Source organism: Misgurnus anguillicaudatus, chromosome 9 (assembly GCF_027580225.2).
Source record: "Misgurnus anguillicaudatus chromosome 9, ASM2758022v2, whole genome shotgun sequence".
NCBI lineage: Eukaryota > Metazoa > Chordata > Actinopteri > Cypriniformes > Cobitidae > Misgurnus > Misgurnus anguillicaudatus.
Window position 1 is genome coordinate 36,267,340 of NC_073345.2, and position 27,753 is coordinate 36,295,092.

At 40.9% G+C, this 27,753-nt stretch overlaps 1 protein-coding gene across 1 annotated transcript; it reads right to left on the minus strand.

Annotated features, from left to right (window-relative positions):
• Positions 1–1,647: 1,647 nt before the first annotated feature.
• LOC129423754 (inactive tyrosine-protein kinase PRAG1) lies at positions 1,648–27,029 on the minus strand. Its single transcript, XM_055180199.2, has 6 exons — positions 26,836–27,029; positions 19,058–19,412; positions 16,219–17,657; positions 8,650–8,795; positions 7,101–7,828; positions 1,648–4,118 (listed from the first exon to the last, which is right to left on the minus strand). The coding sequence occupies exons 2-6, from the start codon at positions 19,295–19,297 to the stop codon at positions 3,036–3,038; spliced, it is 3,636 nt and encodes a 1,211-aa protein (XP_055036174.2). The 5' UTR covers positions 19,298–19,412; positions 26,836–27,029; the 3' UTR covers positions 1,648–3,035.
• Between the last annotated feature and the right edge of the window lie 724 nt (positions 27,030–27,753).

Below are 27,753 nucleotides of genomic sequence, written 5' to 3' on the forward strand. Positions count from 1 at the left end.
TCGATTGATTTTAGTCACTGAGTACAGATTTGTTCTGGTATAAACTGGCAGATATATTTCAGGAAATGACTTTTGAGCATTTGAAACAATGTAATCCTGTTTGTCTATCAAACGCATTCCTCAACTCTCAGTCTGATACCAACAAACATCCTTCAGACACCTGATTTCATTATTTGATATGTGCTCATTGTATTAATAAAATAAATATCAGTCAGAGACCTGTAGTGACATTGACATGATTCAGACACATATAAAAAATACACTGTAAAAAAATGTAGCATGAAGTAAAAACAACTTGGTTTTGCAAGTCAAGTTTTGACTTAAAACAGTTGACATAACTTATAAACACAAGTTGAAATTGTTTAACTTTCTTTGTTAAGTTAAAGTAACATAAAATATATGTTGATTTGACAAAAATGCTGCATTTTTTACAGTGTACAATAAAAATAAATATATTATGCTAAATACATTTTGTAGAAAGTAATGCTCAATTGAATATATTTTTGAATTTGGAAATATATTTAGTTTTAACCTTCATATATCAACATATTTAAACATATATTTTAAGGGTAAGCAAATCTATTTTTCATTTTACATTCCATAAAGCAAAAATATATTCTTTACAAATGTATTTTAAGTATGCTAAAAACAAGTTAATTTTATAAAGTATAGTTTTTAAGTTGGAAATATATTTAATTTTAACCTTTTTAAAACTGTTATGTTTAAAGGTTTCACTGTAAAAAATACTTTTGAATGCTTTAAAATGCATTTATTTTTATATATATTTATATATATTCCAAAATATATCTTAGCAAATATATATATTTTGGCCATTTTTATACATTACATTTTTTTGCCGTATGGGAACATTTGCTGCTATTAAAGTGACACAATCACTAAAAGCAGAAACCTGATGTGTGTTTATGTGATGAGCAGGTTTCATTTCATCAGTCCTCTAAAGCCTCTATTGTGTCTTTGTGAAAACGTTCAGGCCAGTCAGACTCAAACCAGGCGGTCAGTATGAAACCAATGAAAGGCTTTTGTCCACAGGAAACATTTTGGACTCTCGGGAGCTGCATTCCATTGGTCGGCGTTCCATGGCAACACATTCCACCTATGACAAAAGAGCCGATCGGAGCGTTTCAGGCTGAGGATGAAGGTGGAATGCAAATCTGAGATTGAGACTCTCTCTCTGTCTGTAAAGGAGTTTCTAGAAACACCAGGCAGATTTGCGGAAACCACTAAGACGTGACATTTCTATTGGTGAAAGCAACACATTGGAGAACCAAAGATAAAATTTCATCTGTCCAAGACTCCAAATGTGTTTCTCTTTATAGAGGGGAAGACCTTGAGTACCACAGTAAATCTTTAGTGCTTTAAACAGTTGATGTGTCTTTATTAGGTGCCACAGGTCATGGGTTGTGTACTTTGATCAGGTTTAAAACTCAAACCATTCATTCAGTGCTCATATTTTGTGCACCCAGAGTAAAAACATCAAAACATAGCACTTAAACTCCTATCGTCAAGACAGCACTTTGAATTTGAGAAGTTATCTACGGCACAAAAAAAAACCTTTGGAGCATTTCAGTAATATGTGAATATATTTGATATTTTATTTGTAGATGAAGACGGTTATTTAAACAGACATTACAGCGCTGAATGATTTTATTTGTCAAGTTGTTCATTCAATTAAAACAAGAAGCTGAAATTAAAATCAGACATAAAAATATGCTTATAAACAAACTGAGATTCCTCTGGGTCACACGGTCTGCTTCTAAAAACTCAATTTCAAGATATAATGTGATTGAATGCAATGAAATCCAGTCTCACGATTGAAATGTTTGATCATGTTTGAAATTTACAATCAGGTTAAATCTCAAAACACATCACACAAAGGCACTCAAAAAGTAAACATGTAACATAAAACATGAAGAAGTGAGCATCACGTTTTCTCAATGTTGTGCAGAAACAGTGTGAGACAGAAATACTGCAGCAGGAGTCTCAGAAACGCTTTCACATCTCCTTACAAACATCAAACACAAGATTTAATCAAAGCCTCGTGTGCAGGAGGAAGACGAGATCTCGGATTCTACACCAGCTGTTTTATGAGGACGCAGCTCCACACCCACTGCGTCTCAATACTGCAGCGTCAGCAAACATCTGACCACAACACACACACACACACCAGAGACACACAACATACACACGCACACACACATGCATCAGCTGCAGAAGCTCAAATCTATGAGATGAAGATGAAAGGTCAGATTTGATCAAGCACCTCTTCAAACGGTCACAGATGCCCTGAGGACGGTCATTTCACGTGAATACAGCACAAGCAGTTAGTGATGAATATAAGTTAAGAGAAAACAGACGCTGTCATCACAGTGCTGATATCTGTACAGTATTACAACACAAACATCAAATACTGTAACTGCTACTGAAGCAATCTCACCAAAAAACAGTCCAGATCAGATTTAATCACAAACATCATGAGAAGTTTGAGAAATTATCTTTTAGCATTGTGACATAAATAAACACATAAATGCTTATTTATATGTTTGCCTATATAAACCTGTTTTGAGACACATGTACACCTCACGTCTTTAAAACAGATTTTTAGGTGAAATCTGAACTGAACTTATCTTCATGAGATTCACCCAGAAAGCAAAGAACACAGAGATGAAAGAGAAAAATCATCTTCACTTCATCTTAAAAAATCAAGCAGTGGAATGTAAAAACAAACTCTCTATCTTACAGTGATACAGACACAAACATGAAGTCAAACACTTTTCATACTGATCTGTAAAGTCTCAAAGTTTTGAATGAATTCTGCAAATCCTTTCTTTGTTTTCATCCTCTGAAGATGCGCTTGAGCATTCAGATCAGACACTTTATTGATCCAGACGTCTGTAAATCAAACACGTCTCTAATAAGTATAATTTAAGATTCATGAAGTAACGGACATCATGCGTTTACCGGCAGGGTTTTCTTTGTTTTTATTGTTCGTACACGCGCACACACGCAGACGCACTTCAGTGCAAGAACTTGAGATTGTACAGCAGTTCGGCCGTTTGACACAGTGATTTTGGATTGGCCGTAGAGAAATACTGACAGCACAGCCAGTCCTCCAGCTCGGCGTTACGCTCGGGCTCCAGCGATCGTTCAGCAAATTTCATCATGAGGAGCGCTCGCTTCACGTCCAGCCAGTTTAACAGAGCCTCGTGTCTGGGCTGATCCACTCCTCGCTGCGATCCTCCTCCGTACAGCCACGGCTGCTCCAACAGATCTCGACGCGGACCCCACAACAAGCTCTGCAGGACGCGTTTGGCGTCCTGGACGTGGATCCGTCTGCCGGGGTCCGGCTCCAGCAGCAGATGAGCGAGTCTCTGAAGCCCACCCGAGTAAATGGAGGCGCCCGGGACGGACGGTAAATCTTCGCATTTGTACTCCTGCTGTCGCAGCGCGGGCGTCACCTCGAACGGGTTGCGCTGATGCAGAAGCTCGTATATCAGAATGCCGGTCTGAAACTCGTCAAATTTCCTGTACTGGGCGGCAGAGACGATCTCGGGCGCCAGACGGGCTTGGTCCCGTTTGAGTCGAGGGTCGGAGCGGACCGCGGCGTCGTCCGAGCTGCGCTGCTTGGCTTTAGCGAAACCGCCGATGAGGAGCCGCGGCAGGCACTGCTGCTGCGGGTCGGGACGTGAACCGTCTGCGGAGCGCCGGTGCTGCACCAGGAGCAGATTTTCCAGGCAGAGGTCTCTGTGGGTGACGCCGTGCGCTTTGACGTGCTCCAACCCCGTGCACAACTGCAACAGCAGGAAACAAACGCGGCGCTCGTAAACCTCCGGCTGCGCCCGGTGGAAAGATTCCCACTCTTTGACGAAATCCGCGGCGCTCTGATGGGGAACCTCTCGCGTGATCACCACCACCCGCTCCCGCTCGCTCGGCCCCGGGGTCCCCGACGGACTTTCCTCGCTGGGTAACATGCTCTGTGGCACGCATGCGATGAAATGTCCGCATTCCTGCTGCAGATTAAAGTGAGGAGGGATGTTCTGCTGAACGGACAGACCGTAGAGATGAGCCTGTCTACTGTCAGACGTCTGACCTTTACAGATCTATAAACAGACAGAAAAACAATCATCATTAGTCAGAAATGTGTAAGTGCTTAATAACACACAGCTCTGTCATGGTTCAGTCCGGCAGGTAAAAATCCTAACACACCTCTCGTTAACATAAAGTCACAGTATGCGATCACGGTAATAATGATTCTTGATTTATTAAACAACAGTAACAGATCTGAAGACAGTTGATCCCTTGTGTTCAGTACTCATCTGTAGTAACTCTGGGGGTCAGAGGTCACAGATGATAACTGCAGACTCTGCGTTTAGTGCAGCTGAAGCCCTGCAGCGAACCAACACAATGACTCGCTCACTTTCTCTGCTTTTGTCTGTTTGTCTGTAAGACAGTGAGAAATCTGAGCTTGATAAATGCAGGAGACACAGGCGGCGGTTCTCACGATCTTATTCTAACACGCGCACGCACGCACGCATACACAACTAAACTCCACGTCCACAGTGTCTGAATGTTATTTTATTCAATCAAACATTAATGCTGCAGCGTGATAATAATGTATATCTTGTAATGCCCTGTAAGTCACTTTGGATAAAAGCGTCTGCCACATGCATACATGAAACGCCATTCCTTACACCACAACTTAACAAGCTGATTACATGTTGAACTCAAAGTTAAAGCGACTAACAAAATCCCTGATATTCCATGACTTCAACAAAAAAGATAAAATTCCCTGACTTTCAATGTCTGGAATAAACCTGATTTGGTGGTTTCCCGGACAGGGATTAGACTAGTCCTAGACTAAAATAAATGAAAGAGCTCTCCAAACTGAAAACAACATATCTTAAAATACATCAATGCCTTTTGTTTTGCCTCAAAATGCACACAAGTAATGTTTTTAGTAAGGCATGTTTGTTAAAAAGTAGTTATTTCCTAATTAAACTAAGGCTTAGTCCTGGCTTAAGATAATCCCTGTCTGGGAAACCACCCCTTTAAAATCCATGATATTCCAGAAATTCCATGACCCGTGGAAACCCTGATTGTTGTAAATTCTGTCATTTACCCTCATGTTGTTACTAACCCGTATAACTTCATTGCCCTGATGAACACAAAGGAAGATACCTCGAGGAATGTTTGTAACCAAACCATTGGTGAGCCCCATTCACATCCATAGTAGGAAAAGAGAGAAGTGAATGGGGCTCATAAACATTCCTCAAAATATCTTCCTTCATGTTCATCAAAACAAAGACACTTACACGGGTTAGTAACAACACGAGAGCAAATGATAGATTTGGGTGAACTATCCCTTTAATTTTCTGATCTGCACCTGAGGTTTTTCTGCAGGAAATCTGAGAACATGAGGAGAACTCAAGAGATACTCCAGCAAGCAATTTTGGGTTATAAGACGTCTAATAGCCGTCCGAACACAGCCCACATCTAGGCCAAATTTAAGCTCTCAATTCTAACCGTAGGCCAAAAATAAATGAGAGCAAACACCTTATAATCACTGTTGCTTACATGATGGAATATCATACATCTCAAGTTATTTTGGTAAAAACATGTCCAACACAGCAAAAAATACATTACTCTGGCCAAAAATATGTTTTTAATATACTAAATACATTTTTGAATTTGAAAATATATGTTGATATGAAGATTAAAACGAAATATATTTCAAAATGTATTTCAATAGCAAGCAATTAAATTTCTTATATTACAATCATATGGTAAGAAATGTATTCTTGGCCAAAATATATTTTAAATATATGCTGAATACAATCTATTTTCAAACTATATTTATATTTATTTTTCCAATGCGATGTGAATATATTTTCTTGCTTTAAAATGTATTTGTTTTTAAAAGATATTTCAAAATATACAAAAAAATGGCCAAAAAATATATTGGTGAAAAATAAATTCTCTTTTAATGGATTAGTCCATAAAAAAAAAATAATCCAGATAATTTACTCACCAACATGATATCCAAAATGTTGGTGTTTTTCTATGTCCAGTCAAGAAGAAATTATGTTTTTTTGAGGAAAACATTGCAGGATTTTTCTAATTTTAATGGACTTTAATGGACCCCAACGCTTAACAGTTTTAATGCAGTTTAAAATTGCAGTTTCAAAGGACTCTAAACAAGAAGTTGTGGTATAAAAGTGCTTTTTTTTCTTGCCAAAAATGCAATCGTTTCGCTAGATAAGACCCTTATGCCTCATTTGGGATCGTTTAGAGTCCTTTGAAACTGCAATTTTAAACTGCATTAAAACTGTTAAAAAAAATATCAACATTTTGGATATCATGGTGGTGAGTAAATTATCTGGATTTTTTAAAGAAAATTGACTAATCCTTTAAACATATTCTATATGTATATATTTGGCCATTTTTTGTATTTTTAAAACCATATTTTTTGCTGTATGGGGTAACCAAATTAAAAGTATATTTTGGTTAGAAGTGGGTTACTCATAACTGGACTATATTGGGTATAGATGGTGAAATGATGGCTATTGCTTGCTGGGAGGAGATCTAAAGTACTTTTCTATTTTGTCATCTAATGAAATGACATCCATACATCTTTCCTGTATTGCAAAACATTTCTGAGTAACAAGACTTAATGAACGTTAAATGTGCAGTGTGTAATTTTTAGAAGGATCTCTTGACAGAAGTGCAAAGTAATATATAAAACTATATTATCAGGGGTGTATAAAGACCTTTCATAATGAACCGTTATGTGTTTATTAGCTTAGAATGAGACGTTTTTATCTACATACATGGGGGTCCCCTTACATGGAAGCCGCCATTTTGTGCCACCATGTTCATACAGAAGCCCTTAATGGGCAAACTTTTTTACTAAGTTGCCTCCAATGATGACATGTTTGTCCGGTGGCGGCTACCGTAGCTTTTCTATCTGTTTCAAAAGCGATAGATGAGCAGTGGACTTAGCTGTTGGTTGCAGTTTGCAACCTCACCACTAGATGCCACTAAAATGTACACACTGCACCTTTAACATCAATAAGATTTCTCACCTTCACAGCGTATGTGTTACGAGGGTCTGAAGCACAGGAGGCTGAGTAGTAAACGGCGTCTCCAGACAGACAGCTGGGTTTGTTACAGGTCAGTTTAAACAGGGACCAGTTGCTCTCGTCGAATCGGAGCGGATTTCTCTGACTGCTGGTGAAATGTTCCTCGCACTTCAATGCCAGACGCCGCAACGACTCCGCGTACAGGCCGCCCAGTTTGGAGTAGATCCCCTCTCGGCCGTCCATGTTATTCAGGAGCGTCTGAAGCTGCAGGGTCGACCCCGTAACCGGTGTTCCGCCGGGCGCCTGCGACAGCAGCGAGTTGAGCTGCGGCGATGAGCTGGATGCGACACTCCCTCGACCGTGAATCCCCAGTCGTCCCTGACCTCTGAACTGAGGATCGTCCAGGGTCCGAGAGCGCAGGGGCGGCCGACGCTCAGGAGACTCGCCGGATGAGCGCAGGGGACCGGACGGGCGGCCGTCGGCATCCGGGTCACTCACGTTAGTTTCCGAGCCGCCGAACGGGAGGCGTGGCCGGGCGCGCACCAGCGGTTTGACTCCGGATTGGCTGGGAGCCGAGGCGGTGCGGTTCACCAGCTTCTTCTGCGGTAATGGAGGAGGCTGGAGCTGATGAATGAGACTGTTGCTGTGAAACACATCAGGCTGTGGTGATGCTGGAGCAGAGGCCAATGGGCTGCTGGGAAAAGGGGAGGAGCAAGAACGAAGAGTGGAGTCTGATAACATCACAAGAGATTGAGAGAGAAAGAGAGAGAGAGGAGAAAAAAATGATTTCTTATATCAAATCAATATCATTTACATTCTGCTGCTGTTAATGTACAACAAATAATAAAACAGTAACTACTACAGTGTGTGTGTGCGCATGTGGTTTGGTTACTGTTTAACCGGTAAACGCCTTGTTTAATAGAGTCCTATGACCAACAAGACCAGAAGATGTGCGTGTGTGTGTTCATATATATGAATGATAAATCAGAGATGTGTGATCTAAAGCTACTGACATTAAGACCTCATTTTTATGTTGCAGAAGTAATACAAATATGATGTTATGTCTTAAATACCTGCATTCATTATTAAGTCTAGAAGCATTTCTACAAATCCTTCATTGTTGTGTTTGAGCTCAGACTTTGTCAGTAAATGTTGTGTTTGATAATGAAGGGCTGAAGATGAAGATGAAAGCTTACACAAGGAAAAAGACGCCCGGTGATAAACCACACAAACTCTTATTTCCTCTCTTCATCCATCATTATCTTTGTGTTGCATTATGGGAAAACTCTACAGATATATTGTGACATCACAGGTGTGTAGGAGATTGTGGCGTTGGGAAACTGAAGGTACTGATAACTTAAGGGCTGTCTCTTTATTTCTGTCTGTTTTATTTGTATGTGTCCTGTTCTGTGTGAAATCTCATCTGTATTTCCTCCCTGTGGGTTCTCATTATCAGTAACAGAAGTTCCACTCAGTTTTTAGACAAATACACTTTTGAGAACTCACTAGACACTGCATTAGTGATGATGAATGTGTGTGAATGTAAACTCACCTGTGTCTGTCAGCACATGTAGACTGTCTGTAGATGTATTAGGACAGCAGTGAAGAGCTCGCAGTGATTCATTCAGATTCTCCACTGAACCCGGCTGACTGAGACGCTCAACATCCATATTACTGCCACTCAAACGATTACACAACCTACACAACCAGAGACAACAACACATCATCAGCAACACAACTTCAATATCTACAATACACACACACATACACACGTTTCTGTGGTGTCTCTAAAAGCAGAACAAGAGCATTTCCTGTATGAATTATGAAAGCAATCCATTTAGACTGTGTGTGGTGTGTTCTGGTGCGTTCGATCTGGAGTGAGTTCTGGTACGTTGCGTTCGATCGGGAGTGAGATCTGGTGCGTTCGATCTGGAGTGAGTTCTGCTGCGTTCGATCGGGAGTGAGTTCTGCTGCGTTCGATCGGGAGTGAGTTCTGGTGTGTTGTGTTCGATCTGGAGTGAGTTCTGGTGCGTTGCGTTCGATCGGGAGTGAGTTCCGGTGCGTTGCGTTCGATCGGGAGTGAGATCCGGTGCGGTGCGTTCGATCGGGAGTGAGATCCGGTGCGGTGCGTTCGATCGGGAGTGAGATCCGGTGCGGTGCGTTCGATCGGGAGTGAGATCCGGTGCGGTGAGTTCGATCGGGAGTGAGATCCGGTGCGGTGCGTTCGATCGGGAGTGAGATCCGGTGCGTTGCGTTCGATCTGGAGTGAGTTCCGGTGCGTTGCGTTCGATCGGGAGCGAGATCTGGTGCGTTCGATCGGGAGCGAGATCTGGTGCGTTCGATCGGGAGCGAGATCTGGTGCGTTCGATCGGGAGCGAGATCTGGTGCGTTCGATCGGGAGCGAGATCTGGTGCGTTCGATCGGGAGCGAGATCTGGTGCGTTCGATCGGGAGCGAGAACTGGTGCGTTCGATCGGGAGCGAGATCTGGTGCGTTCGATCGAGAGCGAGATCTGGTGCGTTCGATCGGGAGCGAGATCTGGTGCGTTCGATCGGGAGCGAGATCTGGTGCGTTCGATCGGGAGCGAGATCTGGTGCGTTCGATCGGGAGCGAGATCTGGTGCGTTCGATCGGGAGCAAGATCTGGTGCGTTCTGGCGCGTTCGATCGGGAGCGAGATCTGGTGCGTTCTGGCGCGTTCGATCGGGAGCGAGATCTGGTGCGTTCTGGCGCGTTCGATCGGGAGCGAGATCTGGTGCGTTCGATCGGGAGCGAGTTCTGGTGCGTTCGATCGGGAGTGAGTTCTGGTGTGTTCTGGTGCGTTCGATCTGGAGTGAGATCTGGCGCGTTCGATCGGGAGTGAGTTCTGGCGCGTTCGATCGGGAGCGAGTTCTGGCGCGTTCGATCGGGAGTGAGTTCTGGCGCGTTCGATCGGGAGCGAGTTCTGGCGCGTTCGATCGGGAGCGAGTTCTGGCGCGTTCGATCGGGAGCGAGTTCTGGCGCGTTCGATCGGGAGCGAGTTCTGGCGCGTTCGATCGGGAGCGAGTTCTGGCGCGTTCGATCGGGAGCGAGTTCTGGCGCGTTCGATCGGGAGTGAGTTCTGGTGTGTTCGATCTGGAGTGAGATCTGGCGCGTTCGATCGGGAGTGAGTTCTGGCGCGTTCGATCGGGAGCGAGTTCTGGCGCGTTCGATCGGGAGCGAGTTCTGGCGCGTTCGATCGGGAGCGAGTTCTGGCGCGTTCGATCGGGAGCGAGTTCTGGCGCGTTCGATCGGGAGCGAGTTCTGGCGCGTTCGATCGGGAGCGAGTTCTGGCGCGTTCGATCGGGAGCGAGTTCTGGCGCGTTCGATCGGGAGCGAGTTCTGGCGCGTTCGATCGGGAGCGAGTTCTGGCGCGTTCGATCGGGAGCGAGTTTTGGCGCGTTCGATCGGGAGCGAGTTCTGGCGCGTTCGATCGGGAGCGAGTTCTGGCGCGTTCGATCGGGAGCGAGTTCTGGCGCGTTCGATCGGGAGCGAGTTCTGGTGAGTTCTGGTGTGTTCGATCGGGAGTGAGTTCTGGTGTGTTCGATCGGGAGTGAGTTCTGGTGTGTTCTGGTGTGTTCGATCGGGAGTGAGATCTGGCGCGTTCGATCGGGAGTGAGTTCTGGTGTGTTCTGGTGTGTTCGATCTGGAGTGAGATCTGGCGCGTTCGATCGGGAGTGAGTTCTGGCGCGTTCGATCGGGAGCGAGTTCTGGCGCGTTCGATCGGGAGCGAGTTCTGGCGCGTTCGATCGGGAGCGAGTTCTGGCGCGTTCGATCGGGAGCGAGTTCTGGCGCGTTCGATCGGGAGCGAGTTCTGGCGCGTTCGATCGGGAGCGAGTTCTGGCGCGTTCGATCGGGAGTGAGTTCTGGTGTGTTCGATCGGGAGTGAGATCTGGCGCGTTCGATCGGGAGTGAGTTCTGGCGCGTTCGATCGGGAGTGAGTTCTGGCGCGTTCGATCGGGAGCGAGTTCTGGCGCGTTCGATCGGGAGCGAGTTCTGGCGCGTTCGATCGGGAGCGAGTTCTGGCGCGTTCGATCGGGAGCGAGTTCTGGCGCGTTCGATCGGGAGCGAGTTCTGGCGCGTTCGATCGGGAGCGAGTTCTGGTGAGTTCTGGCGCGTTCGATCGGGAGCGAGTTCTGGTGAGTTCTGGTGTGTTCGATCGGGAGTGAGTTCTGGTGTGTTCGATCGGGAGTGAGTTCTGGTGTGTTCGATCGGGAGTGAGTTCTGGTGTGTTCGATCGGGAGTGAGTTCTGGTGTGTTCGATCGGGAGTGAGTTCTGGTGTGTTCGATCGGGAGTGAGTTCTGGTGTGTTCGATCGGGAGTGAGTTCTGGTGTGTTCGATCGGGAGTGAGTTCCGGCGCGTTCGATCGGGTGTGAGTTCCGACATGTTCGATCGGGTGCAAGTTCCGGCATCTGATTGATTTAATATTCTGCTGTTTAACTCTGTCATCATCACTTCACTGATCTTAGATCAGAACTTCAGCTTTTCTGCACAAACACTCTCACAGATCTATTTATAATTCAGCAACACAGTATAACAATTACTGTTGAGTAAGCAGCACTCGCTGTACCAATCTGGACAGTTCTACAAATGTACTTATGTTGAGTTTTGGGCTGGTCAAAAGTCTAAAACTCTTTCAAAGTATCTGTAAGATTTCATCCTGTTACAAGACAAACTGATCCATTTCAGTACAAAGTCACCAGACTCAGACATTCCAAACGAGAAGGTTTGTTTAGATCCGAACCTTCAGACTTATCAGACGTACTCATCAGATCATGCAGCCACATGTGTGTATAGAAGCAACGGCCGTTTAACTTGCACAACAAACACAACAAGACAAATAATCCCAGTGTGTCCACGACCAAATGAACGTCACCTCACGTTCTGTATATTTTTTCTGAACACAGTTTAGAGAACGACATGTGTGAACCACAAAGATCTGAGAGTATCGATCACGTACCTGAGCACTGGACTGAAGAAACATCAGACGATCTATCAGCTTTCATGAGTTTTTATCTATGTGTGTTGAGTATTAACAGAGCAAAAACAGCAGCGATATAGACGCATATTAAAATATCAGATCTGAGTACACAGACTCAAGCTCAGTTCCTCTTTAAACTGAGAGATGAGACTGCAAGAGAATCAGGGTTTGGGTCCCGAGGACTGGAAACAAACGCCTGAGGTCTTCATCATTGGACAGATGCTCACAGTAAAGATTATTACACCTGTCCACTTTAACTGAACTGACTTATTGAGTATTTTCTACTGGTTACATTTCTATCAACAAATCATTTCTAAACTAATCAAACTTTATATGTATTCTCATGGTAAAGCAGATTTGTGTACCATCTGGTTCTTTAATGATTCATTGGTGGAAAAGTTCTCGCTCATGACTTCTCTTCCTCAGGGGGATTGAAACACTGACAACCATTTACATCCATCGGAAATGACTACTATTAAACGAGACCAAGTTTACCTTCATGCAAATACAAAACAACAACTAGAGCAACGTTAATAAAAGACTGGACCTATTAATATAAACAGCATGGAAACAGAAAGCTCAGTCCTGAATGAGAAACTTGACGGACGGTTTAAAAGGTTCACCGGCGGTTACTAGAGTAAACTTGTGTTATTTGTTATGGAAACTCAGTAAAGCCTCTTTTAGTTTCTGGGTGAAAGAAAACACAAAATAACCCAGAAGAGATGAACTATCACAGGACGAGTTACTACACGCTCGGACAACCAACCTTTCCTCATATACACACACTTATATCTTTTCATTTAGATTTGGTTAACAGCAGCGCTCTGAAGAGAATGAATTTGAATATGCAAACCGGTGTTTAACCAACAGTTTAACTGTGTCTCTACATTCATAACCACAGCTATATTTATACTTTAAAACAGACTAACTACCAACTGGTTTATTTATGAAGCGTGTGAGAGATACTGGAAATGTTTTTATTCAGACGATGTGCATACAGTTAGAAGTAAATATTTCAACATAATCTCTCATCATCTCGCTCATGTTTGACAAACAAACATCCGAGTTCAATTCACATCTTTGCTGTTGACTGTAAAAACAACACACGTGACTGATCGTATCAAACCATCCCACCTCAGAAACAAACTCCTGAATTCCTGAATCTCTGTTGACTCCTATTCACAGCCAAGCATCAGACTGAAATGATCAGACTGAAACTGATAACACCGTCTTAGTGAGATTTATTTTGATACGATCACGGACCTCTGCTTTCTGTTTGAGTCACTCAAACATGAATAAATAAAAACCTTAGATGAGCTCTGAAGAACAGAGAGGTGATGTACAGAGCGACTAGTTAACACCTTTAGTTTTAGCTCACATCATGACCAATACATCTCAACACCTTCAGTCGTGAGAGACACAAATGTGTCAGCATGTGTGTCTCTGTGGGCCCTATCATACACCCAGCACAATGCGCGATGCAAGTGTCTCTTGCTAGCTCAACCCGGCGCAATGATCATTTTTACGTTTAGTGCCACATTGTTTAAATAGCAAATGCATTTGTGCCAAATTTTGCGCCCATGGGCGTTCTGGTCTGAAAACGAGGTGTGTTCAGGTGCATTGTTGGCGCGTTGCTCTTTTGAGGCAACTAAAATAGACTACACCATTGACCAACAAAAACCTAGTCTAAAGTCAATGGCGCAATATTGTTTTTGTTATTTAAAGAGCGGGTAAGTAATATACACCTATAAACAGGACGACAAGGCGGATTTTCTTATCTTTTACATGAATGCGCCATAGCACAAAAATGATTTTTAAATATGAAAAATTAAAGGATTAAAATGTAAAAGATTATTATTGAGTCTCTTGGACATAAATGAGGACCGATTATGAGACGTTAGAAGGCTTGAAGAGCTGCTTCACCTGTAGCCTGGTAAGTAATTAAAAGTTTTTTCTTTTAACACATGCATCTGTTTTTAAAACATTTTTAATGCTACTCTACAGACTTATTGTATATGATGACGCTGTACTTGTGGGTATGAGATAAGAACTCACTGTGCTGTCCGAGTGCTGAAGTCTCTCCGCACGTTTGTACATTTTTTATCTTCTCTTTGTAATAAAGTAATTTTAGAGTAAAAACCTTTTCTTGCATATCAGAGATTACACTGATCATGTAGGCTGTCCATACATTTACAGCAATTAAAAGGCAGCTATTTTTACTTCCATGACAATTTTTTTTTAAATACAAATAAAGTATTTAATCATTATTAAATAAAATATTAAATAAGTATTAAACACAATTTTTTAAATCATTTTTAAACTGGTGGTCTTCTTCCTCTGCTTAGTTTTTCAGTTTACAAATTCCGCCATCTAAATAGGGAATCGGCATGGTGTGAGTGCAACCTGCTTTTAAAGGGGATGAGAGCTGAGACTCTCATTGGTTGATTGCATGTTAGGCCCAAAACACACCCATTACTCATTACGAGAATAGGAACAACCCTTTTAGACTGTGCATTTGGTGCACAAACCATTTTTCCCGTTGTTAAATTAGCAAAAGTGGATTCGGACTAGGGCTGCACAATTTGGGTAATTTTTCCCATTGCGGTTATTGATGCTAATATTGCGATGTGCGATTATACTAAATGGTATCATGAGTCAACTTGATGGGTTTTAAGGAAAATCCACACAATTTAGTGATAATGCTAAAATGTGTATTTGTAAAACTAGAAATGTTTTCGTATTGCCACGTGATGTAGCAACTGCTCAGTGTCAGTAATCCTAAATCCAAAATACCGCCATACAACAGACGTAGAGGTGTTTTTTTAGCTACCAGATCACTGTCAACCTCCTCTGCATCCATCTTCGCTCTGGTATAAGTGACGACGCACACCACACACGTGCATTTTTTTTCAGTTTTCTTTCTTTTTTTAAACAGCAAGGAAAATCATCAAACTGTTATTAGAAAGTTTGTGTTAACAAGTCCACACATTTGTTTATTTAATATAATTGCAACATTTTGCTGTCATGTAATCGCACAGGCTGACATCGCGATTGCGATGCGATTAATTGTGCAGCACTAATTCGGACACACCCGTTTAGACCGTGCCCTTTTGACAATGCGTTTAGATCATTAAAATAGAGCCCTGTGTTTGTGTAAATCTATTCTAGATAATCACATAAAACACCAGGGCTCGGTATTGCAACCAATTTGGCGAATCGTGATTCGAATCATTTTATATATGGATTCAGTTTGATTCAATCCAATATTGATTATTTATCAGCATTTCATTAAAAAAAATTCATTTTAAAGAAATGGCATTTATTTGATGTGCTATCACTTTAAGAACTACATGTAATGCACAGATGCAATATACTGTTAGACATGAGACACTGAGATCTGCTTCACATCTTTTTTGCTTGAATATTTAAATATTTACACGTCCAAATAATAAACTTTCATGACAGGGCCGCAAGTGTCCAAGCATCATTCACACTTGCCCCGGGTCATGGGGCACTCTTAAGAAAAGCACACACATTAAGAATCAATCCAAGAATTTCCTGAATCTATATTGTTTTGTTAAATTAAAGATCAATTAAAATCTGAGTATCAATACTGTTGCAAGCCCTATAAAACACACACAAAGTTCCAGTGTGACATTAATCCAACGGTACTGAAGAAACTAAGAGTACTGACAGTACATCTGACAGACAGATGAATACAGTCATGTTGAATAGATCCACAGCTTATACACCCTTAATACTATCTGAATAAAACCAAACAAGAAGAAATCAACTCAACACAAGCACATAGTTCAGAGTCAAGGTTTCAGACAGATTACTGAAAATCCACCCATAACCATTTACAATTCAATCAATCTTAATTTAGTCAAAATAATCTGACGTTAAAAATAATCACCATTGACAGTGACAAACACTGATGTATACGGACACCTTCATAAACAAATCACCATGAACAACAAATGTTCTAAAATCATTATAAATCAGATCTATTCTTTGATATAAAATGATCAGCAGCACTAGACTAATCTTGAATAACAGCATCTAAGATCCTGCTGATAAAAATAAGGTAAAGTGTGTGTAAATACTGTAAAGGTCAATCTCACCGGTGGTGTTTTTTTGGAGGAGGTGGAGGAGGCTCAGGATCTCGACCGGTTGATCTTTCAGCGTTGAGCTCTTTGGAGAGGACGAGAGAAGACGATGTTGACACGACTGGGGTCAGCGCAGTCTCGTTGGCTTTGGGATCCTCCGCTGGGATGCCAGTCTGTTTCTGACTAGAGCTTTTGTTGTTATCAGTGCCTGGTGTCGTCCTGCCCTCGCTCGTCTCCGCAGAGCTCCATTCTCTGGAGCGACGCTCCCAAACAGCAGGGCCATTGACGGAGTCGCCCGATCTACCGCCAGACTCTGTTCTCTGAGACGTCCTTTCTTCAGGCTCAACCTCCTCGTCTACCTCATCGATACGACCCTCCAGACTCCTGCTGCTGAGGGACTTTGGTTTCCGCTCCAGGTGGGCGTCTCCCTGGGAGGAGATCTCTTTCGGGGGCAGAACCGCATGGAAACTAAGCTCGGGTAACGAGAGACTGGAGGTACCAAGTCTGGGTGAACGCGTGTTGATCTTAGGTGGCACTGCGGGACTAGACTGTGACTTTGGTTGGGAAGAAGGGGTGGAGCTCGTATCTGTGATGTCAGCAGTATTTGGCCATGTGAAGGTGGGATCGGATGGATCTTTAGGTGGAGTGAGACTGAAATGTGTCCACTGAGTGCTCACAGCAGAATCCGGGCTACTCAAGTAAAACGTGCAGTTGTTTTCTTCTGTGTGAGCGGCCATGACCGTGATAGTTGCCCTCTGATTTTCACAGATCTCCAATGGAGACCGTCGAGTCTTTTCATCTTCCGGTGGTCGTCGCTTCCTCTTGGTGCTCTCGGCATAGATGGGCTCACTTTCACCGAGTCCGTTCGGTAGAGTGCTTCCAGAACCCGGAGAGTTCTGAGGGCTCGGGAGTCCAGTTAATGAATCCACGCTGCTTCGACTGGAGCAAAGATCCGACAGGCTTTCACGACGAGAGTCTGGAGTTCTTGCAGGAGATGATGAGGTACTCGGTGTCTGTTGAGAGGTTTTGTTGAGTCCGTTCCCCGGTGTGGTTTCAGCATCCACAACGATTCCCAGAGGTGCTCGTCTCTCCTCCACAGATGACCTGAGATGAACTCCATCACTGCTTTCTGTCGACAGGTTTCTTTGGGTCGCGGTGTGAAGACGTGGATCTCCATTTTCATAAGTGCTGTGGATTGTTTTGGTTTGCGGTCTGCAGAGGTCACCGTTCCCTCTCAAACTGCCATCTTCTTGACCAACAAATACGTTACTGATAATCATGCAGTCTCTGGAGAAACCTGTGGGTGAAAGGTTTGAGGAGAAGTTGCTGGAATATTCCTTCTTCCCAGAGATGTTGTTCTGGAGTAACAAAGTTCTGTGGCATCCGTTACTATCAATGTACAGAGGAGCTGAATGCACATCTTTCTTCAGTCCCACAGAGCTGATCTGACCGGCCTAAGGTACAGAACAAATAATACATTAAGAAATAATTTGACAAAATGCTGACAATAACATAAATCAGAGTTTTAAGATTTTTTATGCAAATCAACGAATCACCAAGAAAAAAACAGACTGCACAACAACACCATACGCACACACATCATGCAATTAAAATGAAGAGTTAAGGTGTGTCGATCAGTTTTGCTTAAGAATAAACTACTATTTCTCGGACATGCATCAACGAAGAAGAATTTACGTTTTTTGATGAAAAACATATAGTGGAGTTTGGTGGACCTCAACAGTTTACAGTTTCAATGCAGCTTCAAAGGTCTCTAAATGATCCCAACTAAATGATCCATCCAGTGAAACCCTTATCATTTTCACCAAAATTAAAAAAAGATTACTTTTAAGCACAACTTTTCTTTGGAACTAGCCGTGTGACGCTCCAGCACGACCTTACGTATTCCGTAATCACTTGGAAAGGTCACGCATTATTTATGTTTTATGTGAAACTTTCCATGGGAATTAAAAGGAATTTATGGGAAAAAATTGCATGTACCCCATTGCATGCACTTGCATTCTTCAATAACATGCACAGATAATTTCTTGAATGTTGCACATAAAATAATGTCAAAATGTCCATCTTTGCATGTATTCACATTGCACATAAATTACAAACATTTGTTTACAACTTCCTTGTGCCGTGTGTTAACTAGTGTGCAACAACATTATACCATGTAAAGACAAATACACTGACTGAGAAAACATTTAGGTAAGATCATAAAAAAAATAGTGTCTTAAAATAAACACACGCACCCTGAAACTAAAAAATCCTCCATATATATCACATGGTGGGTGATTCCCCTTCATTTCAAGGCCTTGACTACCACAGAAGCCACACTTGCTACATTTGACTACATCAAGATAAGAAAGTTTTGATGATAAAACTTTGATAAAGATATATAATCTATGGTTTTATAGTTTCACTAGCAAATGTAAAAATTGCATGCATGTCTGCGTATAACCAAATAAAATGTATATTTATGTTTGTATGAGATATAGTTATTCATTTCACTGAACAAAGAAAGATAAACATCTTGGATGACATGGGGCTGAGTAAATTAATCTGGCCTTTTTATATAAAAATGGAGTAATTCTTTAAGTAGAAATAAGGATTGTATTATTCTCCTGTGTGTTTACTTTGTAATAAGTGAGAGAAATGATGTTATGCCCTTGACTGTGATATAACTATCTTTGTTTAGACAGTGGAAATATGTGTCTGTATCTCAGCTGCACCGCTCTCTTATCTTACATTTATAGACATTTCATTTGAACACAGAAGATTATCAATGATTTACTTCATAATACATAAACTTCAAAAGCTCATCCAATGAATGAATGAACACTGCAGTTACCTGCTCCATGTTCATGTTGATGTCCGTGGTGGTGACGTCCATGTTCATCATGGTGGGTCTGACGGCGATGGTGGGTTTGCTGTAAGGTGACGGAGAGCTCAACCCATCCTCGTCTTCCCCGAGCAGACTGTTTCTGACACAGATCGTGCCGGTCTGCCCGTGGGCACTGCGAGGGTAAAAGCAGTTCTTACAGGATCCTGGTTTCCACACGTGCTCTGCAAACTCGGCACACGCAGACATTTTAACGTAGACCCCTGACTTCCCGTCTGGCCGGACTTTACTGCCGCATCGCTGCTGGACGTAAGCAGACGGGTCGACGGAGATCCATCAAAACGTGTGGGTCAGGAAATCAGGCCTGAGAAAAAATACAATGCAGATTGGTTTATCTTTAATATTAAAGTTTCTGTGGTCAGTTTTATCATCCACCTGTTGAAAATCTTTAAACTAATCACGCAGAACAAAGCTAAAGTAACTCTCTCAACCATCTCACGAGAAGGGAGTAATGACAAAACAACTGGATGACAATAACGTCTATGATTTTGCCAATAACAATAAAAGATGGTATTTGCATCTTTAAATGTGTGTGAGAAAGACTTTATTGTTCTAGCTTCCTCTTACAACAAGTTAATAGGATTAATGCTGGTAGGTTAATGTTGATGTTATTAATAGAATCAAAAGAAGAAAGTTGGAAACAAAATGCATCAGTCTTTAATATTTAAAACTAGAGCATTTAAGTAAAAACACTACAAAACACTGCTCTACTAAACAGTAACCCATGCACCATACAAGAAGCAAAAATACGACACTGTAATACAAGTCAGCAAATGCAAACATGGAGATACAACATTTTTTTTCACAGATACCGATAGCCGATTATTCAGACTGATATCTGCGGATATACCGATAGTTTGGTTCCATTAACTAAATTCTGAAGATGAACATTTCTGAATGTTATTCATTCATATAATGACTATCAATATTGAACATTAAGATGCTTTTTTACATTTGACAGCACAAATTCATTGCATTCCTGTTCTCATTTGATTGACAGGATAAATCAGTTTTTAAACTATTTACCAATTGCTTTTAGCGACCATATATCGGTCCATCTCTAGTTAAACAAAGTACATGAAGTAAAGCACGGCTTTTTGCTTTATTATAGCAAGTTAATCAGCAGGGCCAGACAGAATCTGAATACTTTTTTGCTTTTTTACAAAACTTTTTTGAAAACAAAATGAATTGAAATGTTTTTAAAAGTTTTGAATCTGTCATTTAAATATTACAAAATGAAATCTAAAATAATGACTTTAAGGTTTTCTATACAAAATCCAATGAGTCTCAACTCTGAAATAAACTGAACCAACATGAACCATATAATGTGCACATCAAGACTAAATAATAATTATATATATATATATATATATATATATAATAGTTCATAGAGTTGTTAGAGATGTTATAGCAAAAAAAAACTTGTATTAATATATTGATTCTCATGATTAATTTAGCACGAGAAAGTTTTTCTATTTACTCTGTTAAAGGGGAGATATGATGAAAATCTGACTTTTTCATGTTGAAGTGCTATAATTGGGTCCCCAGTGCTTCTATCAACCTAGAAAATGTGATAAAGATCAACCCAGTAACTTAGTTTTGGTAAACCATTTTCTGCAGTATGTGAAAAAATCGTTAATTGAAATTTGGCTCCCCTTGTGATGTCAGAAGGGGATCTTCTTATAATAAAACAGGGCTATTCAACTCTTACCCTGGAGGGCCGGAGCACTGCAGATTTTAGCTCCAACCCCGATCAAACACACCTGAGCAAGCTAATCAAGGTCTTCATGATCACTAGACAATCACAGGTGGGTAAGTCTGATTAGGGTTGGAGCCAAACCATGCAGTGCTCCGGCCCTCCAGGGTAAGAGTTGAATAGCCCTGTAATAAAACCACCCCTTAATCTGCACTGTCCAACCACAGTACTGACATTTAGTGCAGAGATCAGATTTGCATTTAAAAGGACACGGCACATTTTTGCTCACATCTACAAAGTGTCAATTTTAACATGCTAAGATAAATATCTGTGGGCTATTTTGAGCTAAAACTTCACATATGTACTCTGGAGACACCAAAGATTTATTTGACATCTTAAAAAAGTCTTGTGAAATGTCCCCTTCAAAGCATTGCATCATCTACCTGTTTAAGTTCACTCACAAATTAAAATTTTGTCAACATTTACTAATTAGAAAAACATGCGCTGAGAAAATGAATGAACGTTTGATGAAGTTTTTATTTTGGGTGAACTTTCCCTTTAAGAAGGATCTGATGTGCTTTGTCCTAATAATCAGATGAAAGAACTTCACGCTTAGCAGCGAGAAACAAAAGGTCCAAATCTGTCTTTTCTAAGTCCTTCTCTCTCAGCATTCACATTGAAAGAGTTCATCCACTACAAAACCACCAATAAACCACTAAATCAACCAACTTCACTGGAAAAACATCAGTACTGCTAATGCTCATGGACCTTTTCAAATGATATCTTAATATTTCTTAGCCTTTTGACTATATATATACAGAGATATTAGTGAATTTATTATGAAATGCTTCTATTCTTTCTTCAATCCAGGAGCTAAAATACAGCCGTACAAAGACATAATGATGACACACAACAACCTTTCTTTTGGATGATGTATGATATTAATGGAAAATCATCTTTGAAATGCTAAGAGAAGAGCCATTGACTGTCTGTGTGATATAAGATTAGAGGAAATTGTTAACCCCATTCATCTGCAAATCAGTTTTCCCAGGCCGCCAAAATTAGAGACTCTTCTGTTCTGTCCATGTGACCCTGGATCAGCGGGGTCTGGAGCTTCGCCTTTAGAATGCGTTCTCACGTTTGAGAATGCCGGCGTTGCTGGAACGTTCCCTGACGGGTGGGAATGTCTGGAATGTGGAGGGGTGTCTTACACCAGGCTGAGTTTTCACACCACAACAATGTCTACCTGCGTCTTCTCACCCACTCAACAGTGAGAAATATCACACGCACGCTGCTCAGATATGTTTTCAGCTTTAACCAGGTGTCTCTGTGAAGACATTTAACCCTTTAACTCTCACCCTCCCTTTTTGACTGGGGGTTAAAAGGTGATGTGCACCTTCAAAATAATATAACTCTGCCATTCGTTGGTCTGGTGGTGTTGCAAATATTAAATAAAAAATAATTATAAGAGTTTGAGTTTAAAAAAAAAAAAAAATGAAATAAAGTATATATTTTTTATCAAAACTCCATAAAAATGAAAATGTTTTACTCCCAAAATGCTGTGAAAAGTCTTAATTAGTTCTGATACAAATTTCTAAGTAAACAATGAGGTTTCTGTCACACTTTTAGTGGTTTTACAAACAACAAATCACAAATTAATAAATTAAGGTCACTGCCTTATTATTAATGAAAGCTTATATTCCAGTGATATATAGGTTGTCAAGTTTTTTAAAAATGTATAATAGGATATAAGAATTATACATATACAGTATAATAATTCATATTCATTTTTATGTTGTGAGTGACATTTAACAAAAAACTACTAAATTTCTATCATCAAATGGTCTTGAAATATGAACTATAAAATATAAACTACATTCTTATGCTGTGTTCACACCAGCCGCGGTAGAGGCATCAAGCCCGAGTGATTTCAATGTTAAGTCAATGTTAAGACGCGTTGGCGCGCGTCTGGGCGTCTTGCGGCACAGTAGACGCGATTCCACCTTGCTCGCGCGAATTGAGCATCTGCCGTGGTACGCTCGATACGTGCAAATGGTGCTTTTTGTGCATTTTGTGTTTGACGCAAATTTGCAGCTGACGGCAGAGTTAAAATTGTTTAACTTTGACGAATTTTTGCACCACGTTAACCAATCAGGAGCCTGCTTGCTGCTGTGGCGTCAGCCCCGCCCAGAGTCACTCATTCAACATGAAGGAACGCTTGATATTGTCCGTAAGCAGTCCCCCGGAGCTATACGACACAAGTTCTTATTTCTTTAGAGACCGGAATAAAAAAACCTCGCTTGGAAGAGTGTCAGTGAGGACATTGGGCAACCTGGTAAGCTGTAAATACACATTTCTCTTTTGAGTCACGTGACGTTTATCGACCCGCGGCATTCCCGCAGTTTTTTTAAACTACTTTCCCCCTATAGTAAGGTTACCAAATACAAACCTGTAACTGAGTCTCGATAAATGCACAATCAACATCAGCCATCTTGCAAACAGACAACTGCATAGTACTTGTCCCTCCCACAAGAAGTGGATTTCGCCTCTAACGCCAGTCAAATGCTTGCTTTTTCCACATTCAAACTGTTCAAGCGGCAAACTAGGCTCGGTAGACGCGATTTTGACGCCTCAAACACGGCTGGTGTAAATGCACCATTAGAGTTTTCCAACAATATTTTGTTTGTTAGGATTATTTCATGTTTATAGGATATCAAATGATAAATATGTTAACACACCTTGGGCCCACCTGTTGGTGATTGACACTTTAGAAAATGACACGTACTATATCATTATTTTTGCAAAATGGTGATGAAATATGAAAACCTCAATCTGAGAGCTTTCCAACGATATATAGTTTGTCAAGATTATGCTGGTTAAGACTAAGACATTATTGTTTTAAATATGTCCCACCTGTGGGACAGTAAGAGTTAAGATTGTTCAGATTGACAGCACTGAAATCTTTTCTCCCCAGCATCTGAATAACAACAAGGCAACATACAGATAAGTGACAGATCTGTTATAGCAACGTGAATGAAGTCAAATGAATTATTAGCTCGGGCTTGTCATTCCCACCCAACTCAAACACGCCACACCGATGTGAAACACCTGACATGTGATCAGCTGTTGGCAGGTTTATATACACTGTGTTCTTTTAAACAGGGTGCGTTGCTTCCGGTTTTAACCAAGCGAGCCTTTAAATACTTACAGGAATGTATTGAACGCTGCAGTTGAGGTATCAAACTGACTCATTGTGGAAAGTGACTTCTGCAAACTTGAGCACTTGTGGTTTAGAAGCGTTCAAATGTTCTTCCACCTGAACTTTTACTTACACACAGCTCGCCTACGCTTATTTCTAGAGACTGAGTTTCATCTGCTCTGCAAAGGGAAATCATCACATATTTAAAACCACACAGTAGTTGCATTTTACCCTGTAAATTGACATTGCGAATTGAAAATGAGACCAATGGATACACGTCAATTTTGCCAAAAACTTCCATAGATCGCAAAAGATTGTAAGCTCACATGAGGTGGTTTTCCAGGCAATTCGGAAAAGGTGTATTTCACAAAACTGCAATGGAAACAGTTATTCGCATTTTCAGGTAAACCTGATGCAAGTACGTCACAGATTTATTATGTGAAGATGATGCGGTATGAACTACAACCTCCCAGAAACACCTCAATACGTGTCTGCTCATTAAGAAATAATAGTAAAAGGGGCTTTCTTTGGTATTAATGTTTGAATAATACTCTTAGCTCTCCTCCAGTTAATAATATTGGCTAGTGTGGTGCATGTGATATTAGTTAACCTACCAACATCAGTCGAAGTGTTGTTTAAAATGATTTATCACGAGAGGAAGAACTACGTTTCAGTCGCACGGATGGAAATGGCATCATTTTGCAATAGTCTTTTGTCGACATTTTAACGCTAAAGTTTTACGCAAATCTGTAATGGAAACGCAGCTTATCTGATGATGTCCCATCACGAACAATGAGCAAATGTGATACGAATATTAGCAGTTCACTTCATTAAAACTCACAAACCACACATGCGATCACGCAGATATACAGTAAGAAAAACTTTAGCTCTCCAGCCCCTCTTCACTTCTACGACTACGTGAAGACAAATGAATAACAGACGGCAGGTTGACGTGTCGGCCCATGGCACTTTTCTCTCAGGTCAAGTGTCGAGAGGAATGCTGCTCGTGTCGAACCGTTAGACTGACTGGCAACAAGTTTGACAAGTCACAATCCAAGACAAAACAGAAGAAGGTTTGTCTTTGTTCCTGAAGCAGCTGAACCCACAGGAGAATGATGGTGCAGGGGGAAGGGGGACGGTTTCGACTGAACACCCTCAACACAAACTCAGAGAGTCAGTAACTGTCATTTAACCAACAGACCAAACCCTACCAAAACAAACCCAACCAAAACCAACCAAACCTTAAATCTTTACACGTCTCTTCACTGTAAAAAGTGTTTTGTTAGGGCTAGAATGATTAATCGTGCAAATGCGTGTTTTCTTAATGAATGAAATTTAATGAATTACAGTGAAATCATGGCACATCCAGAGGGCGCTCTTGTGCAGAAACGTCATTTGTGTCGCAGAAGAAAAACCATTACATACAAATGCTATTGCAGGTCACTCTTTGATCTTAAATTGTTTCAGTTTTTTTCACGTTAATAAATAATATTGTAAACGATCGTTTTTTACAAGTGTTGCTTTTACAAATGCATGTTATAAACAACTCAAACTCAGTGTGACTTTCAATTGACAAGGACGACATCTGATCAAAACGCCGTAGTACACGCACAAGCTGTGCACGACACAGAATCAGCCTTGCGATTCAGAATCGATTTCAGAATGTATGTTAAATCAACATATATTTTAATGTTACTTTAACTTAATTAAGTTAAACAATTTCAAGTTGTTTTTATAAGTTATGTCAACTTATCGCTGGTCAAAACTTAAACTAAAAGGTTGAATTGACTTGCAAAAGGAAGTTGCATTTTTTACAGTGCTGAGGTCTGGTGGCAATCCACAGAGCTGAACCTGATCAACTTTATTAAAGCAGATGAAAATATTACATTTACATTCATGCTGTTATCCAAAGTACAGTGTTCCCACTCTGTCAAATTCCCTGACTAAAAATCTGAAATATTTCCATGATCTTTGTCCGAGATGCTATGAGCCTGGATAATGTAGTGTACACCGTGAGTTTATAAATGAAATGAATAAACAGTGCAGCTCTTTAAATTGTTGTCAGCGGCGGCTCGGACTTGGAAACATACTCCTTAAGTCACAAGGTAACAATCGGATTACATTTTGTTAAATATAAACTCAAATTTAAAGCAACAAACAAACATCTTTGATATTGCATGACTTGGTACAAAATAATCCCAGACTTTCAAAGTCTGGAAAAGACCTCTTAAAATTCCATGATAATCCAGAAATTCCATGACCCGTGGGAATCCTGAAAGTAATTTACAGTGCAGGGATCAAACCCACAACATATTGTACAGCTCATGCAGTGTTTCTTCACTGAGCTACAGAAACAAATCCATGAAGTGTTTCATAAACAAACACAGAACTGATGAATGAATGAATAAATGAATGTTTAAAGTCTAGTCACAGAAATCATGTATTCAAAACTTCAGTGTAAATGAACACAGACTTATAACATTTCACCACAGTTATCACAGATCCTCATAAAGTCTGATAACTGCAGTGTCATAAAAATCAACAGCACTGCGGTTACTATAGTAAACAAATGATAATAAAGGAACAGACAGCAGATCAGATTCTTACCTCATACATCAGACACATAAAGATTTTAAACGCGTGCTCGCCCATTAAATGAGTTTAACCGCTGCTGTAACGCGTGAAGGAAATACATAAATCCGTCTAAATAAATACACATTTAATAAAGTCATTACCATGAACTGATATTCTCTATCTGTATATCATGATTCGGGTTGAGGTCCGCATGCGGCTGTACATGAATCAAAGATCCAGTCTGACTGAATATCTTACCTGCAGTCATAGACACGCGATATATTCCCAGAGAGACACGCGATATATTCCCACACATAGAGAGAGAGAGACACGCGTGTACATTAATCCCACAGCAGACAGGTTTGTGTGTGAAAAAGACGCGACAGCAGCAGCAGCGTTGCGTGACCGTGATCCACTCAAACTGACGAGCATCGCAACGCGACGCGGCGACAGAAACTCCTGCAGAGGGGGCGGAGCTGCATTACTAATGAGAGAGAGAGAGAGAGAGAGAGAGAGAGAGAGAGAGAGAGAGAGAGAGAGATTTATGATTTTGAACAGATTATTTCTCTGTGTAGACATCATGTTGTGTGTGTGTAATTCTGTGTCTATTTGGTTGATAAATGTCGATTGAAAAGCGCATTAGTGTTCAAGCAGACACTGTGATCAATAATCTGATCAATCCCATCACAGCAGCTTCATGTTCAATGTTATCTCACAGATCCTGGACTATGGGAATGGCTAGAATTCCAGACTTGCAATCTAAAAATTCCCTTCATTCCCTTTACATGAAAAGAGAACATGTCATGACATGTACACAAACAGACACACAATACAAACACACAACTGTGTTTCTTCACTGATGTATCTGAAATCCCATATCGCAAAAAATATATATTTTCACATATGATTTTAAATATATATCTCATGAAATATATTTTGAACATTTTTAATGATTTTTTTAAATATGTTGTTATATATTTAAAAAACAAACTTTATTAAAGCATTTCATGTCACATTATAAGAAAACTTTGTATGTTACAAACATGTAAACATAACAAGTTTCAAAAGATTCAAATTAAATATATTTTTAACAAAATTATACTTATAATTTATATTTTATACATTTTATACTTTATGCATTTATATAAACTTTTCTTTTTTATTTTTGCCAGGAAA